Source organism: Cheilinus undulatus, linkage group 14 (assembly GCF_018320785.1).
Source record: "Cheilinus undulatus linkage group 14, ASM1832078v1, whole genome shotgun sequence".
Classification (NCBI taxonomy): Eukaryota; Metazoa; Chordata; class Actinopteri; order Labriformes; family Labridae; genus Cheilinus; species Cheilinus undulatus.
Window position 1 is genome coordinate 11,193,836 of NC_054878.1, and position 14,182 is coordinate 11,208,017.

The window sequence follows — 14,182 nt, forward strand, 5'->3', positions numbered from 1 at the left end:
CTTACAAACAGGGACCAATCTCACTAGGCCCAGTTCCCCTTTACTGTGCTGAAACATACTGGTCCTGGCTCTTCAGGTTTCCACTGGCCTGCTCTCTAATTTCTCCAGGCTCTATGAGACATGACATGATAATGGAGAGACAACTTGGCACTTTTTGGCTTATTTTGACTTGAGCTATGGCCTTTAAACATTCTGCCATTGTTTAAAATGACTGCCAAGATGAACAGTCCTATCATGGATGCACAATATTACTTGGATTATATCAGTATCAGCTGATGTTACCTTACCTGTATTGGCAGATATGAACATTCCTGCTGATATATACAACCCTCATACTGGCTGTAAATGTCCGCCTGTATACAATCACCATTATTTATACAGCACATTTTAAAAATAACATTCATGTTTACCAAAGTGCTGCACAATAAAAAGAAAAAATAAGAAATCGAACACAATCACAGCAGAATGAAGATTTAAAAGCAAATAAGAACATTGCAAAATCAATAGAAGAAATAGAAAAACACAATTAACATATATATAAAACATATAATAAGGTATAAAGTTTGTTTTTTAAACAAGACAAACATTTAAATCTACAATTATGAAAGATGTATTCTTTCCAAACAGACATTCAGAAAAACAGTTATTTTATTCAATTTTTATTATATTAAATGCAAAATGTATTTATACCTTCAAGAGTCAGCCTCATCTGCCTTTTTTGAGCTACAAACAGCACTTTAAAAACCTGACAATGAGCGATAGAGCACCACATATACTTTCAAAATAAAATAATTTCCCCTAATGAAATAACGGATATATCTACAGGAAGGGTTCACTGGGGCAATCCTGACAAAGTGCTTGGCACAAAAACCACATTCTTCTCAGGTGTGAAAACTTAAATCTGTAGTTCAGACATAAACTTTATTCCATAGAGAAGACTTTGGAGATTAAAGGATGAACAAAGATGAACAAAGAAACCAAACTTTAGCTGAGGGTCTGTTGGTTCTGCTTAAAACTCCACAAACTTTATGCCTCACCTCATACTGTAATTACATACATACGCACACATTCTACCAAACTTTTGTATGTGCTGATATTGACAATAAACTTTTAAGTTTTATCTGCAAACACAGATATTAATGCTGATAGTATCATGCTTTCCTAAACAAACCAGACACGTCTGTTTACAGTAAACACTATCGTATGTTTATCTATATATTTACAAGTAATGCAGTGTCAGGAATGCTGCGTGAATAATCAGGTGTTTTATTCCTTCTACAAGGGCGATAAAAATCATACTGTGTGTGTTATACAGTATGAAGTTAAACCACCCCCCATCCCCCTCATCATCATCATCTGGCTGCCTGCATGTTTGTTTTCTCCAGCTGATGATTTCTGCTCGATTGAGTGCTTCATCTGCTGATGATGTGGAATGTAGTGGAAGACGAGGTGGGGGCGGAGAAGGGGGGGTGGGGGTTCAGTCTGTCCGTTTGCATAAATAGGGCTGGACAATAATTGGAAAAAAGCAGGATTGTGAAATATTTTCCTCCTTTAAGAGTTTCTAATTTTCATTGGAATAAATTCCGATTTTTGCCATGTTTAGTGTGAATACAGTAAAAAAAAAAAAAGAAAAAGGTGAATATACAGCATGTTAAGAAGCAGAGAGAAAATAGGTTATTTCCACGTTTAGACGATGCATACAGGGATTTAATCTGTTTTGGGCATTCTGATACAAACAGTACCCTTAATGCACCACAGTGTGTGCTGAAGACAGTTTGATATCCAGCTCCCAGAACACTTCCCTCACAAAGGGAGGTGTTCTGGGATGCGTGCATTAAAGACTGCCCTATCACTTAACATGATCTGCAGTATTCCTCAAGTAAACAGAAAGCATGGCTTTATTTGTGTCCACCAAGAGTCTGGCCTGTCCCATCAACTGTATTCATGGGCCTAGGCCCGATTCAAACTCAACATTTTTTTGGACAAGCTGGCTTTTATAAGTGAAGTTTATTCATCTGTACCAGCACTATTTTACTGTCCCCTTGCATGGTAGAGCAGCCTGGTTATGCCACATTTTAACAGCTCACATACCTTTAAAGAAAACAGGGACATAATGTGAACTAAAAAATGCTAGGGGTTTTTAAAAGACTTCTTGATTCAAGAAACCAGACCAGTGGACCTGGACAGCGTTTTAGAGTTTGTGCACTGAGGGAAGTCATTTTGAAGTGGAAGAATCAAGAAAAAAGAACAAGAAAAATACAAAAAAAAAACTCAAAAATCTATGATAAAAGGCAGTTATGCTGACATGTCTGACAGAACAACTTTGACTCCCACTGAGCCCAACCTGACCTGGCTTGCCAAAGGATAGGAGTAAGGATCCTGGTCCAACCCAGTTCATTTGATACCATTTTGCCCTTTTTATGTCTTTGGAGCAACAACAAAAATAGAAAACAGGGAAACCATCTGAATCCACCCCATTCATTTTTAATATCAACAATCTCACTGCACAAGCATGCTGGGATACTAAGCCATGATGAGAGAGCTACAGAAACACTGTGTTCATAAGAGGCAGGCAACTGAGTTCAGATATCAGGGCGTCACTGAAGATGTGTTGTTAATGCATAATATGGAAACCTGTAAGAAGTCACTTGGTATCTGAATGCCCATAACATCCCTTAATGCAAAATGTAAACAGAGTTCCCCCAGTCTGGACAGAAATAAAGATTTGAATATAAATATTTTCTAGCCTTTGTTTATAAATCGATAAAAGCGTACTCTCAGCTCTCCTGACTCTCAATCACAGAGTTTGGTCTGCTTCTTCCATCATCTAATTGTCTCTTCTCCCCTCTCCTCTCCTCCTCCAGGACTCGGACTCCCCCCGTCACTCCACAGCCTCCAACAGCTCCACCTTCAGCAGCCCACCCAGCCCGGCCTCCCCACACAAGACCAAGTCCTTGTCCCTGGAGAGCACAGACCGCATGGGCTGGGACACATGAGCCTCTGCCAGCCGCTCTACCAACCCCACCCACTCAACCACCTACCAACCGACAGCACAGGACTCCAAACCCTCCCCTCCTTCCCTCCCTCCCCCCACTGCAGCCTCTTACATGCTCTCTGACCCTCGCCCCCCCATCACTGCCCAGAGAACTGCACCTCCTGAGGAACATTTGTCCCATTTTACAACCTCAATTTGTCTCATCGTACTTCCAAGACGGAGCAGAGAACCATGTCTGTCGTCTCTTTGAGGGAATGGAGAGTTAGAGAGAGAGTGGGGCTGATGTTTGAGGCTGTTTGTGCCTGCCAAGCGTGTGCGTGCTTATGTTTTCAGTAAGGGCATCTGATATAGGAATTTAAAGCTCCCATCACGGCTGTCAGCAGAAGCATCGAGCTTCACCGACACTGTCCACGGCCCCATTCAGAGACTCAAGCGCCTCACAATGCAACAAAAACAGAGGATTACTGTTGAGAGAAAATGCTTTGTACTTGTACATAGGACCCTTTGGGCTTTAGGGGGACAGTATTTTAATTTATTTATCATTCTTAGACAGGGAAAGGGAGGTTCGCTTCGTTATCTGAATCAAACGGGTGGAGTTTAAAGCCCTCCTCACTTCCTTCAGTCGTTTCCTTTGGGTGCTTCGAAACAAGAAGATGGAAAAAAGTAAGAGAAAGAAAAGTTATGAGTTTTTTCTTTGTTTTTCTTTTGCTTTATGATACTAAGTGCAGTGACTTTATAATATGTTTTAATTTGACGATCAGCAAACAGCTACAGGCTGCGGTTTCAACATCACATCGCTACTCTCTTCCTTATTGGTTCAGTGTGTCATCCATCAGCTTTGGATGTGTCACTGCTCCGAACAGTACAACCAAACTGGCAGGTTTCCATCATTAAAATGTACATAGGTTCAAAGTAGAGAGTAATATATGATAAGGAAAATAGTGTGGATGACTACACGGGAGAGTTTGATTTTCCTTTGTGTTTGTTTTGAGTGATTTGGGGTTGTATTCACAAAAGAAGCCATTTTAAACCACTTTTCTTTTTTTTACCAATTGGTTTTAGATTTGTTTGTTTTCTATTTTATGTGTGACACTCATCGTGTGGTTTTGCTTTTATTTTCCTGTATGGATCCACACTACTGCCCGTGCTCTAAAGACACCAGAGATATCTATTCACACACATATTGAGATAGCGTTTCACTGCAGCAGATGCCTTTTGTCCTGCTCCTCCTCCTCTGACTGTCGGAGGTGAAGCAGCACAGTCACTTTGAACCTGTGTGATGCTAAACTGGCTGTGGTACCTGAACGAAGAGTCCTTCCACTGAGCTCGATTTAACCAAAAATGAATGAAAAAGAGGGAGATTTTTCATGACAGCCTTTGAAAATTCAGAACAAGTTTCGTGAATTTGTTCACCACTAAGCTCTTGATTAAAAAACTTTATAATGCGAATATAAACACTTAAAAAGCTGTCATAAAGTCAGCACTTGGTTCTGTTTATCTTGATGAATGGCGTGTTAAATAACCTCAGTGTGACCCGATGTCTTCAAAATGAAAAGGGCGAGGTGTTTAAAGCACCCTCAGAGTGGATTTAGTTTGGCAGTTTGGAAACTTTGCAGTCAGTTCGTTTACATGCAGTTACAATCAGCCAAATTAGACTATTACTGTACATGTAAACATGCATGTTCAGCTGAAACTGTACTAAATCCAGGCGTTCTGCACATGATCCACAGCCTACACTCTGGGCTCTGACCTGAGCTAAGGTTAGAAGAAGCCTCATTGTCATCTGCCACTGGGAATAAACTGTGTAGTATTATTCCAAAAGGTAAAGTGAAGGACATGAATTAATGTGCTGCGCTGTAAAACTGTTCCTGTTTTCACCATTTGACATACAGACAGGTAGCTCAACCAGAAGTCAGTCTAGTATCGGCTCTCTGAAGGAGGCATCTCGCCACTTCCTCATGCTTTAACCAATTATTCAGTTTTCCCCGGTGACAGTAATCCGGTTAAGAGTACTAGTTGAGCTATGAATTTAGCCTAACTTACCCTTTGAGCCACGCTTTTAATGCTTTTTTCTAATCAAAAACCTTAGCTGCATCTGCTCTACTGATGCAACCAATACACCAGTATAAAACGCTGAGAAATGCCCTGTCATAACCACGTGCAGCTGTGAACTTTGCATGCAACCTGGCATGATTGAAAATTCACTCCCATCATTGCAAGCAGCTGCTGCTGCTGCTACGCAGACCAGGCCGGTGGGAAGGCGCCACTTTTTACCACTGTTTCTACAACCACTGTTTGATCCTGCATTTGAGGGAAATGTAAAAAAAAACCTCCTGGAGAGCTGCTTTGATTAGAGACTCCTAAATTAGCTAGTCACAAGTGACACGCAGAGGTTGGCAGTTTAACTCTCAGTCAGTCTGTCAGTGGCCTAGTCCACATTTAGGCAGGGCTCGTTTATGCTGGGAATGCACGGATGCTTGAGTTTCACATCAGTATCTGCTCATTTGGACAGACATTGGCCTTCTGCAAATAATTTGGGCATGATTTGATGTCAGTGTCTGTTGTGTAGCATCAATTTAATGTTGGCATTTAGCACACCTAAGGCTGATTCAGAGAAAAGAATTAGAATGGGGCAGAAGATGAGACCTTTTGGACAATATCTGATCTGTTGGCACGGTCAAACATGGGGAAAAATATGGCATAGTGAGAGTCACCAAAAAGAGTAATGAAAAAGAACGTCATTGTAAGTGTTAGCTACTGGTTATATTATTTAAATACCGATACTGGCATTGACCCTGATATTTACAATTGGTGCAGCTCTAGTTTGGGCCTTTTGTAAACAGGTGAAAGGCTCTTGAGGTACCTGAATGCACACCTTTGGAAAACTCCTTCCAGAGTTTTAGAAACTCTTGTTTCGAGCATTTCTGTGTGAACCTGCATGGTGAGGGACGGATTTATGTTGACACTGTGAACTCTTTACAGCATGCAACAATGCGTTTTTGCATTTTCATGCAGATGAAGATGTTTTTTGAGACGTAGCATGTCTGCACAAGATTACTGTAATACCTGCGTATGTGTGGACTAGGCCGGTCGCTTTAAGCTGAATTCAACCAGCGTATCATAGCTAGTAGACATGCAAATTCCATGAGGTGAAAGTGAAGAAAAGTGCAACCCATCAGCACAGAAACTAAGTTGTGGCTTTTGCTAATAAAAATAAAAACCTGGAATAGTCTAAACTGTTTTTCCCTTTAAGAAACTCAGTAAAGAGAGACTGCAGTCATTTAATGGGGTGACTTAAATTCAATATTTTACAGTGACTATTCATGTAAACGTACTGGCTGCAAAGCAAGACATTAGTGGCCAAAAACCAGTTACCTCTGTTGATTTTGCTCTGTTTACACACAGATCAATAAGCATTTAAGTTCAGGAGTCACTGTCTGGGCAGAATGGGGTCAGACTGTAAGGGAACATACTGTTCTGACATAAATACTATCGACACTGTGGTTTTATCTGTAAGGAGGACACAGATCCTGTTGTCTTCCTCTGGTTTTCAGAGGAAGAGTCTCCTGTTTATTTCACTTCTTTGTCTGAAAGGGAAAACAAAAACATTGGTGATCATTCCTGCCAATTCCCTTGTTTAAATAGTAACACTGAACAGCCCATTCCAAGTATTTTTTTAGTATTCCTTTTTATATGAAGAGAGGGAGAGGGTCGGAGCACTTCTGTGCAACTCCATGGTTTTATTCCAAACACCTCTGAATCTTTTTAAGCTAGTGAGTCTCCTTACCTCGTTCCTGCTGGAGTTTATCTGTAGAATGTATACGATGAGGGGGCGGGGACTGTCTTAGCCTGGTGTTTTATTATTGGCCAATATTGTACAGTTGAAAAAGTGATCCCAGATATCCCAGTTAAGGAGAGGGAAAGAGAAACTCAGGAAATGTCATAACCAATGAATTATTTTCCTTTAGATGGTGATAGTGTGTTTGATGGATGGATGACCGGAGTGAGTGAGGGTCACGTGATCAGGCTGTAGTGTACAGTAGACGTGGACGCAGCGGGAGAGACAGTTGTGAGGATTAAAGATGTAAATTAATGAAATGTTTTCGGGGTGAAGGCTGATCTGTGCTTTGACGGCTGAGGTGCCACAGCGGTAACATTTAAGAGGAAGAAAATCTCAAAAACATTCAAACGCCTTTGCATTTCAGTGAGGTCTTATCTACAGTACCTTCGATATTATTTTGCTCTTTCATATCATATTACACTTTGTTTTTTTTTTTCTAGGATTGCTTTGTAATAATTTGTACAGTTTTGCATGTTATAGATGTAATCATTTTGTTTTTCGGTTTGTTGTTTTACTTGCTCCTTTTTGAACGGTTTGGGCGTTTTACTGAGGATAACCCACTACAGGTGATGTAGATTCTTTTTTGCACAAAAAATATTTAAGGTGTAAGGTCAAAACAAAAAATAATGTATGGAACTGGCTGCCACACTTGTGTGGACAACTCATTATATTAACCTGACTCCGATGTATTTCAATAAAGCGGAGGGCTGTTACAAATACAAACCACGGGTGTCTGTGTGGTCATTAATTCTCTCCATTCATATGAAAAATCTTTATTACAAATAAACAAAAAGTTCAGTTTTTACATCTTTACACAGGTGTTGCCACTAGAGGAAATGCTCAGACATTTTACAGAGGCTATACAAGTTAAGGACAAGTTTTAAACAGGACACGCTACTCAGAGTATGACTAATTCAAGGTGGCTATCATCTATTTAAATTGATAATGTGTGTTCAGAAAGAAAGAGGAGCAAATAGCTGCCTTTAGTGTCATTTTGAACCCTGAAATGTTCATAACTGCAGAATAGCCAGTATGAAAAAGCCCTTCTCTTACATGCAACATTACAGGGTAACAGCTGTTTCTGACTGGGCGCATGTCAGCTGCAAACTGACTGTGTCTCTGCGGTCTTTCTTCACAAGCTTCACCTCAGTAAATCTCTACAAGTGGCTTGATTCATGGTATAGGCTAATTTTAGTCTGGAAAAACTCAGAATAAAAGCCTTCTGTATAAACAGGGTGAGTTTCTCCACATAAGTGTGAGGGTTTTACTTCAAAAAGCACAAAATTTAGGCATCACTACATCATGTTCATCTTTCCTGAGGCACTCTACTGATGTGGACATACATCTGTACCAATATAAAGTAAATATGCCTCTCTTTTTTCATTTTCTGTTCATTCTGGCTGAGTGTTTTAATCTCAAGACTCTCAACATGAGATGGCACAGTCACACAGGCAGTCTGGAAGCCCTGACTTTTTTCTGATGCACTCCTAAATCAAAATGGAGCAGTGACACAGCTGTTACACAGCTGCTGTGCTACCAGTCTAGAACAGTTGCACCCTACCCAGAAATTCTCCTGACTTGCTTGTCGGCAGTTTTTCCACAGTTTGCCTGTTAGTCATTTGGGGGGGGGGCTTGTGGAGGGGAAATTCAAGGATGCAAACAGGGTTATGGTCAGATTAAAGTTAGGGTAAAAGACTTTTTGTGCAAGTGTGATTAGGGCTAAAAAGTACATTGCTAATGCTAAAAGCACAACTATGTGCAAGTTCATTTTGGCAGGATTGGGCAATGAATTTCTTTTTTGTCATTATGTTATTAAAGGTTCATCTAAAAACTTCCTATGTGCAACTAATAATTTCTCATATTCTAGATTCATTACATAAAGCCTAATATTTCAGTCCTTATCTAGTTTTAAACTGATGATCAGGCTTACAGCTCACTAAAATCAAACATTTACAATCTCAAAGTACTAAAATGTTACATAAAAAACAATCAAATAAAGGATTTATAATAAGGAAGTAATGACATGAAAAGTTTGATTATTTATGCTCGAAATACTTGGTCTGAGCCTCTTATGCTTGAATTATTGCATCAAGGTTGCTTAGTATGGAGACAATCAGCCTGTGACACTGCTGAGGTGTTATAATGCCCGTGTTACTTTGATAGCAGCCAGGTGATGGCACACTGTTTAATCGAGTCCCGAGTTAACACAGTTTTCTATGAGTAGATTTAAGAGTGCATCAGTAGCTTTACAGAGAAGCTGATGTCGTTTTTCAGCAGGACTTGGCACCTGCCCACAGTGAAGCCAAAACCACCAGAAACAGGTTTGCGACCATGGTGTTACCAGGGTAACAGGATGTCCTGACAATGCACAGTGATCTTTGGACAAACAGAAATCTCTCTGGGCATGATGCTGGGACCAAAGAGATTTTTGTCGGCATGTTTTAAATAATTAGAATTAAGGTTGTTATGGGTTGTTGTGGACTCATTCATCTTTACATCACTGTTATTTGACTGTGTAGAAAAATACCTAAATCATATCAAATCTAGTGCTGAATGAAAAAAACTTAGGTAAACAATGGTTGAGATTCATACTTATTGGATGCATTAATATATATGCAAAAATCTGGTGACTGAATTCAATCAAGTCCTGTGATAAACAGGATGACTGAATGGCCGTTCCAGTAGTACTGTAACACAGCTGCCACATGATGTTTGATGGCATTTTTATTGGTGATACTTCTTTCTTTTAAGTGTACCATTGCAAAGGCATCATTTAGGCAAACAGTACCACGAAGTAAAGAAGCAGCTTTTCATTTCAGGATGACTAAAAGTGTTTTTCAGGACTGTTCAGGACGGTGACAACTGTAAGTCTGGAGTCCTGATGAAGACTGTTGTCGAAGCAACCTAGGCTTCATAATGCAAAGTGGCACTGATGCAACACTTCATGCAAAAGGAGCTCCAACCAAGCACTGAGCTCATAAATGAACATTCCTTTCAGAAAGTTGGCATCCTCGTAGTACAGTTCCTTTTTTTTATAAGTCAATTGTAAATTCTAATATTTAGAGATACTGAATTTTTGGTCTTCATGAGCTGTAAGCCATAATCATAAAGATTACAACAGAAAATGCTTACAGTATTTCCCTTTATGAATCTAGAATATCTGAAACATTCCCTTTCTCAATTAAATTCCATTCATCCATCCATTTTCTATACTGCTTATTCTGTTCCGGGTCACGGGGAGAGGGGCTGGAGCCTATCCCAGCTGTCATCAGGTGAGAGGCAGGGTACACCCTGGACTGGTCGCCAGTCAATTGCAGCTAAATTAAATTACAGGACAAAATTAAACTTCCTAAGGTTTTGAAAAACATCTGTACATGCTTGAATGAAAGCACGGCTCCAGTAAGAGTCACTTTCAGACCTTTCCATCTGAACACACATTCGTAAGGCAGGAGTTTGGATTCAAGCAATTTTTTTACAGTATTTCAGCCCTTATTTCAGGCAAATCACATTCCCATTTTCCTCTTTTAAATATTTACATGAGTACACTGAAACAGAGAAGTACCTCGATATAAAAACAGCTTTTAAAAAGACAAGGCTTCTGTAATGTTCATAGTCATTTACAGTGTTTGTAGAGTGCTTGACGCTGATCGTTTATTCCCTAAACGTCCAGGTGATTTGCTACCTTTCATCATGAGTTTTAGCTTTGGAGTGAAAATGTATCTATAAATAGGGGTGTAACGTTGGTTAAGTTACCAGTATGTTAGACATTTGAGAACATGGAGGAGTTAGAAGCTTGAGAAGAGCAAAATGTTTGAAATGTAGCTGAAAATTGACCCTGCTTCCCCTTTCTGCAGAGCTGAGGAGTAAAAGAAAGATTGTAATGTCCAGCGTCCATCATTCTGAGTCCTTTATACAAACAAGTAGAGCATAGGTTCACCACAGTACAGTGCAGTCTCTCTCTGTTGGTCACGGCTTGTGCTTGACAGGTTAAGAAGAACCTATCATGAAGCTTTATTATCAGTCAGTACTGTCTATTCCATGGTCAGCACCACAAAATTCGTCACAGCTTTGTAAACTAAATCCTTTTCAGTTTTTTGGATCAGCTTGTTGGTCGTCTTAAGCTGAGAGAACATTTTAAGGCATGGATCCAAACTTCAGGACTTCCTTTGGCCGGATGAGCTCCATTCTCAGCATTCTCATCAGAGGTCTTCATCCCACAGGAGAGGATGAACCACAGCCCATCTCACTGTGGATCCTCACACATTCAGTCACATCTTCAGGATTTATATCAGTTTATTTCCTGTTCATGCTGTGGTGCCGTCCTCCTCCATCACCCGGTGGATCCCATTCCCAGGGCCGCCCAGGACTGGTTGGGTAGTGCTGGTGAGGTCTCTGACGCTGCTATGCCGTGATTGGCTCTCCAGCCGCTGGGTGGAGCTGTGCCGTGATAGGCTGTCCAGGCGGTTGGTGCTGCAGTGTCTAGACTGTGATTGGTCGTTGAGGCGAGGCATGCTTCCGTAGGGCAGCCGGTCATCTAAGGCTCTGAAGCTGGAGGCGGTATACCTGGGACAGAGAAGAACAGGTGTGTCAGGGCAGGACTTCCTCTTAGGATCATATGGTCCAGAAGTTATCTAAGTATTATTTAGCTGAACGGGGATGCACAATATATTAATATTCTTTGTGTAAAGATGACAAAAAGAAAGTCAATTATAAGTCAAATCAGCATCAACGCTGACAGCCCTAGCTCTATTTTCTGTGTTCACCCAGCGCCTTCACTTGCAGTGCCTCTTCTGAGCAAACTATTCAATCAGCTGTGCAGCATTACATGTAGCTACCACACAGGCAAAAGACGCTGTGCAATTTAGAACAGATTGCCATAAAATACATGAAAAAAACTGAACTTTTTGAGATGCACTCATCCAAACACACCTGGGTCTGAATTTGGACCACAGTCCATCATTTGAGGCCCACTACAGATGTTTAGAGAGAAGAGCAAAGACAAAGCAAAGACTGAAAAGCTGCTGCAGATGTATGACGAGATTGCAGACCCACCTGCCATCTCTGGAGCGATGCAGGCTGCCGTGGTAACTGCTCATCTTGGAGCGTGCGCTGCGGACTGAGCCAGCCCGGCTTGTGCTGGCACTGGGCGGTTCATCCAACATGGCCAGGTGGGTAGATGAGGCGTGAGTGGAGGTCCCCTGGGTAGATGTGCCCCGTGACTTCCTCACGATGGGAGTGTTGGGGTCCCTGAGCAGCAACTGGGCAAAGTCGGGCTCCTGCAGCACCTGTCGGCTATTGTTGACCATCCTGCTACAGTGGAGGAGGGAGGAGCACGGAGCGGAGGAGCAGGAGAAGGAGGAGTTGGGTGGAGGCAGGGAGGGCAGGGAGAGACGCAGGAGGGTGGGCAGGGAGAGAGGGAAGGTGGTGGGGTGGTGGGGGTGGTAGAAGAGGATGGAGGAGTGTGTGGAGCAGGCGGTGGGAGAGGGGGTTAATGCTCTGAGTTTGGATGGGAGGGGAGTGAGCGCAGAGAAGAAATCTTGCAAAATCTTTAACTTCTGTCAAATGTGTCAGAATCACACTGCAGGGATGAATTAATAATCATGACGAGAAATGACATGGATATTCTGTCTGAATACAACACCACTTTGTTGGTCTGTCTCTCTGTAAGTTCATTTTTTAAAGTAGCAATATATTTCATGACTGAGCTATATTTAACCAAGTTTTTATAGGCCAGCGGTACTCAACCCCACTCTACTCAGGAGCCACGCTGACAAAACAAATTCTTTTTGGTGAGAGCCACTAATCAAAACATCTTCAAAACATCACATTTAAACAGAGGAAGAGGATGAAACCAGCAGCAGTTGAAGTTTTTTATCTGGATGCCACTTGCTGCAGCAGCAGATGAATTGCTAGACTTTTTTTAGCCTAAAGACAGCTGAACAGTACCACTTTTTGATTTAATTTGATCCTCAGTGCAGAAAAGCTTGGGAGTTTGTTCCTACTTGCAAGACCTGATGTATGTTTGTCCAACAACTATTTGAATTGAATGTGACTTGAATTGAGATTATGATACAGGACTGACGAGACTCGATAGCAGCATTAGCATCAAACATTATTGATTTGATTTTTGGGTCATGAAAAATGCAGACCAGCAAATAGAGCAGGTGAGGGCTATAATAGACTGGTGTGACATACAATGAAGCATTTCTGATTATAATGTTTCCCTTTTAAAATACTTATTTGATTTTTTTATGTATTTAAAGTAGGGCTTAAAAAAGCCAGGTGGCTCAGGAGCAGCAGGTTGAGTGTCACAGGCCAACAGATACATTAGGACTTTCTAGGTCTTAACAACTAGATTTAACAAGAATGAAAGTCTACGGTCTTAACATCTAAATGATTTGAAACTCAGGTGAAGTATGAAACACTTTCAGCTTGTGTACATACTCTTTGCGTTTCTTGCCGTGGAAGAAACTGGCCCACTCGAAGCACGTCTTCTTACTGCCCACCCAGAACACTGAGGGGATCCCCACGATCAGCATCATCAGGTATTTGATCAGGAACAAGACCAGGTCAGGACGGCTGGTCTGCTCCACCTGCAAAACACAAACAACAAAATATCTGATTACTGGGCTGCAATGACAGAGTTGGGTGCTGAAATGACTAGAAGGAAGAAATGATGCATGTTTATCCATAAACAGATCCAGGGCTTAAACACATAATATACTGTGATACTGATGCTGATACTGCATTTCATTCATGTAAACATCAGCAGCAACGATCTAGTTAGAAGGTTCACACACTGACTCTAGCCTTGATCCTTGTGTGTGTTTGTTGACTCTATATGATCAGTAACAGCTTTGCAGCAGGCATCAACACACAAGGTCATCTGTGTCTGATACAGCAGATTGCTGTATTATTGCTACCTGCTTTTAGTTTCTTAATAGGAACAACAGCATTAAAACGAATGTCATTGCAGCTTTATCCTGCACTAAATATGAGTAGATATTAGCTTTAAACGCTTTGTATTGGCAGATATGAAAATTTCTTCTGATATTTAAAGTAGGGGTATCAAACATACATATTGGCAGTATAAATCATGTCAGCCTTAAATATTGGTAAAATATACAAGTGTACCATCAGGTATTGGTGGTTGCTTAGGGTGCTACACACTCAAGAAAACCCATTATGATCTCTTAACATTAATGTCAAGGGATCCCATTTATAAAGTATTCCCCCTTGGGTGAATATTACTGATTTTATAAAGCAGTCATGGTCAGTATAATTCGGCTTTTATCACAAAAATTAAGAAAAACCCTCCTTAATGTCAAAGTCAAAACAGATTTCTA

At 40.9% G+C, this 14,182-nt stretch overlaps 2 protein-coding genes across 9 annotated transcripts in view; one reads left to right on the plus strand and one right to left on the minus strand.

Moving 5' to 3' along the window:
* cdc42bpab (CDC42 binding protein kinase alpha (DMPK-like) b) overlaps nucleotides 1-7,559 on the plus strand; it is a 141,359-nt gene extending 133,800 nt beyond the window's left edge. For all 7 annotated transcript variants that reach the window (XM_041806057.1, XM_041806060.1, XM_041806058.1 and 4 more), the window contains one exon: nucleotides 2,865-7,559. In XM_041806057.1, the coding sequence (XP_041661991.1) occupies nucleotides 2,865-2,996 (132 nt within the window). In that variant the 3' untranslated portion in view covers nucleotides 2,997-7,559. The remainder of the gene's footprint in view (nucleotides 1-2,864) is intronic.
* A 90-nt stretch (nucleotides 7,560-7,649) lies between these two features.
* Nucleotides 7,650-14,182, minus strand: part of fzd3a (frizzled class receptor 3a) — a 40,544-nt gene continuing 34,011 nt past the window's right edge. The window contains exons 7-9 of one of the 2 annotated variants that reach the window (XM_041806066.1): nucleotides 13,281-13,429; nucleotides 11,889-12,143; nucleotides 7,650-11,399 (exon numbers count right to left, since the gene is read on the minus strand). In XM_041806066.1, the coding sequence (XP_041662000.1) occupies nucleotides 11,141-11,399; nucleotides 11,889-12,143; nucleotides 13,281-13,429 (663 nt within the window). In that variant the 3' untranslated portion in view covers nucleotides 7,650-11,140. Of the gene's footprint in view, nucleotides 11,400-11,888; nucleotides 12,147-13,280; nucleotides 13,430-14,182 lie in introns of both variants that reach the window. The other variant, XM_041806064.1, reaches the window with a different exon arrangement.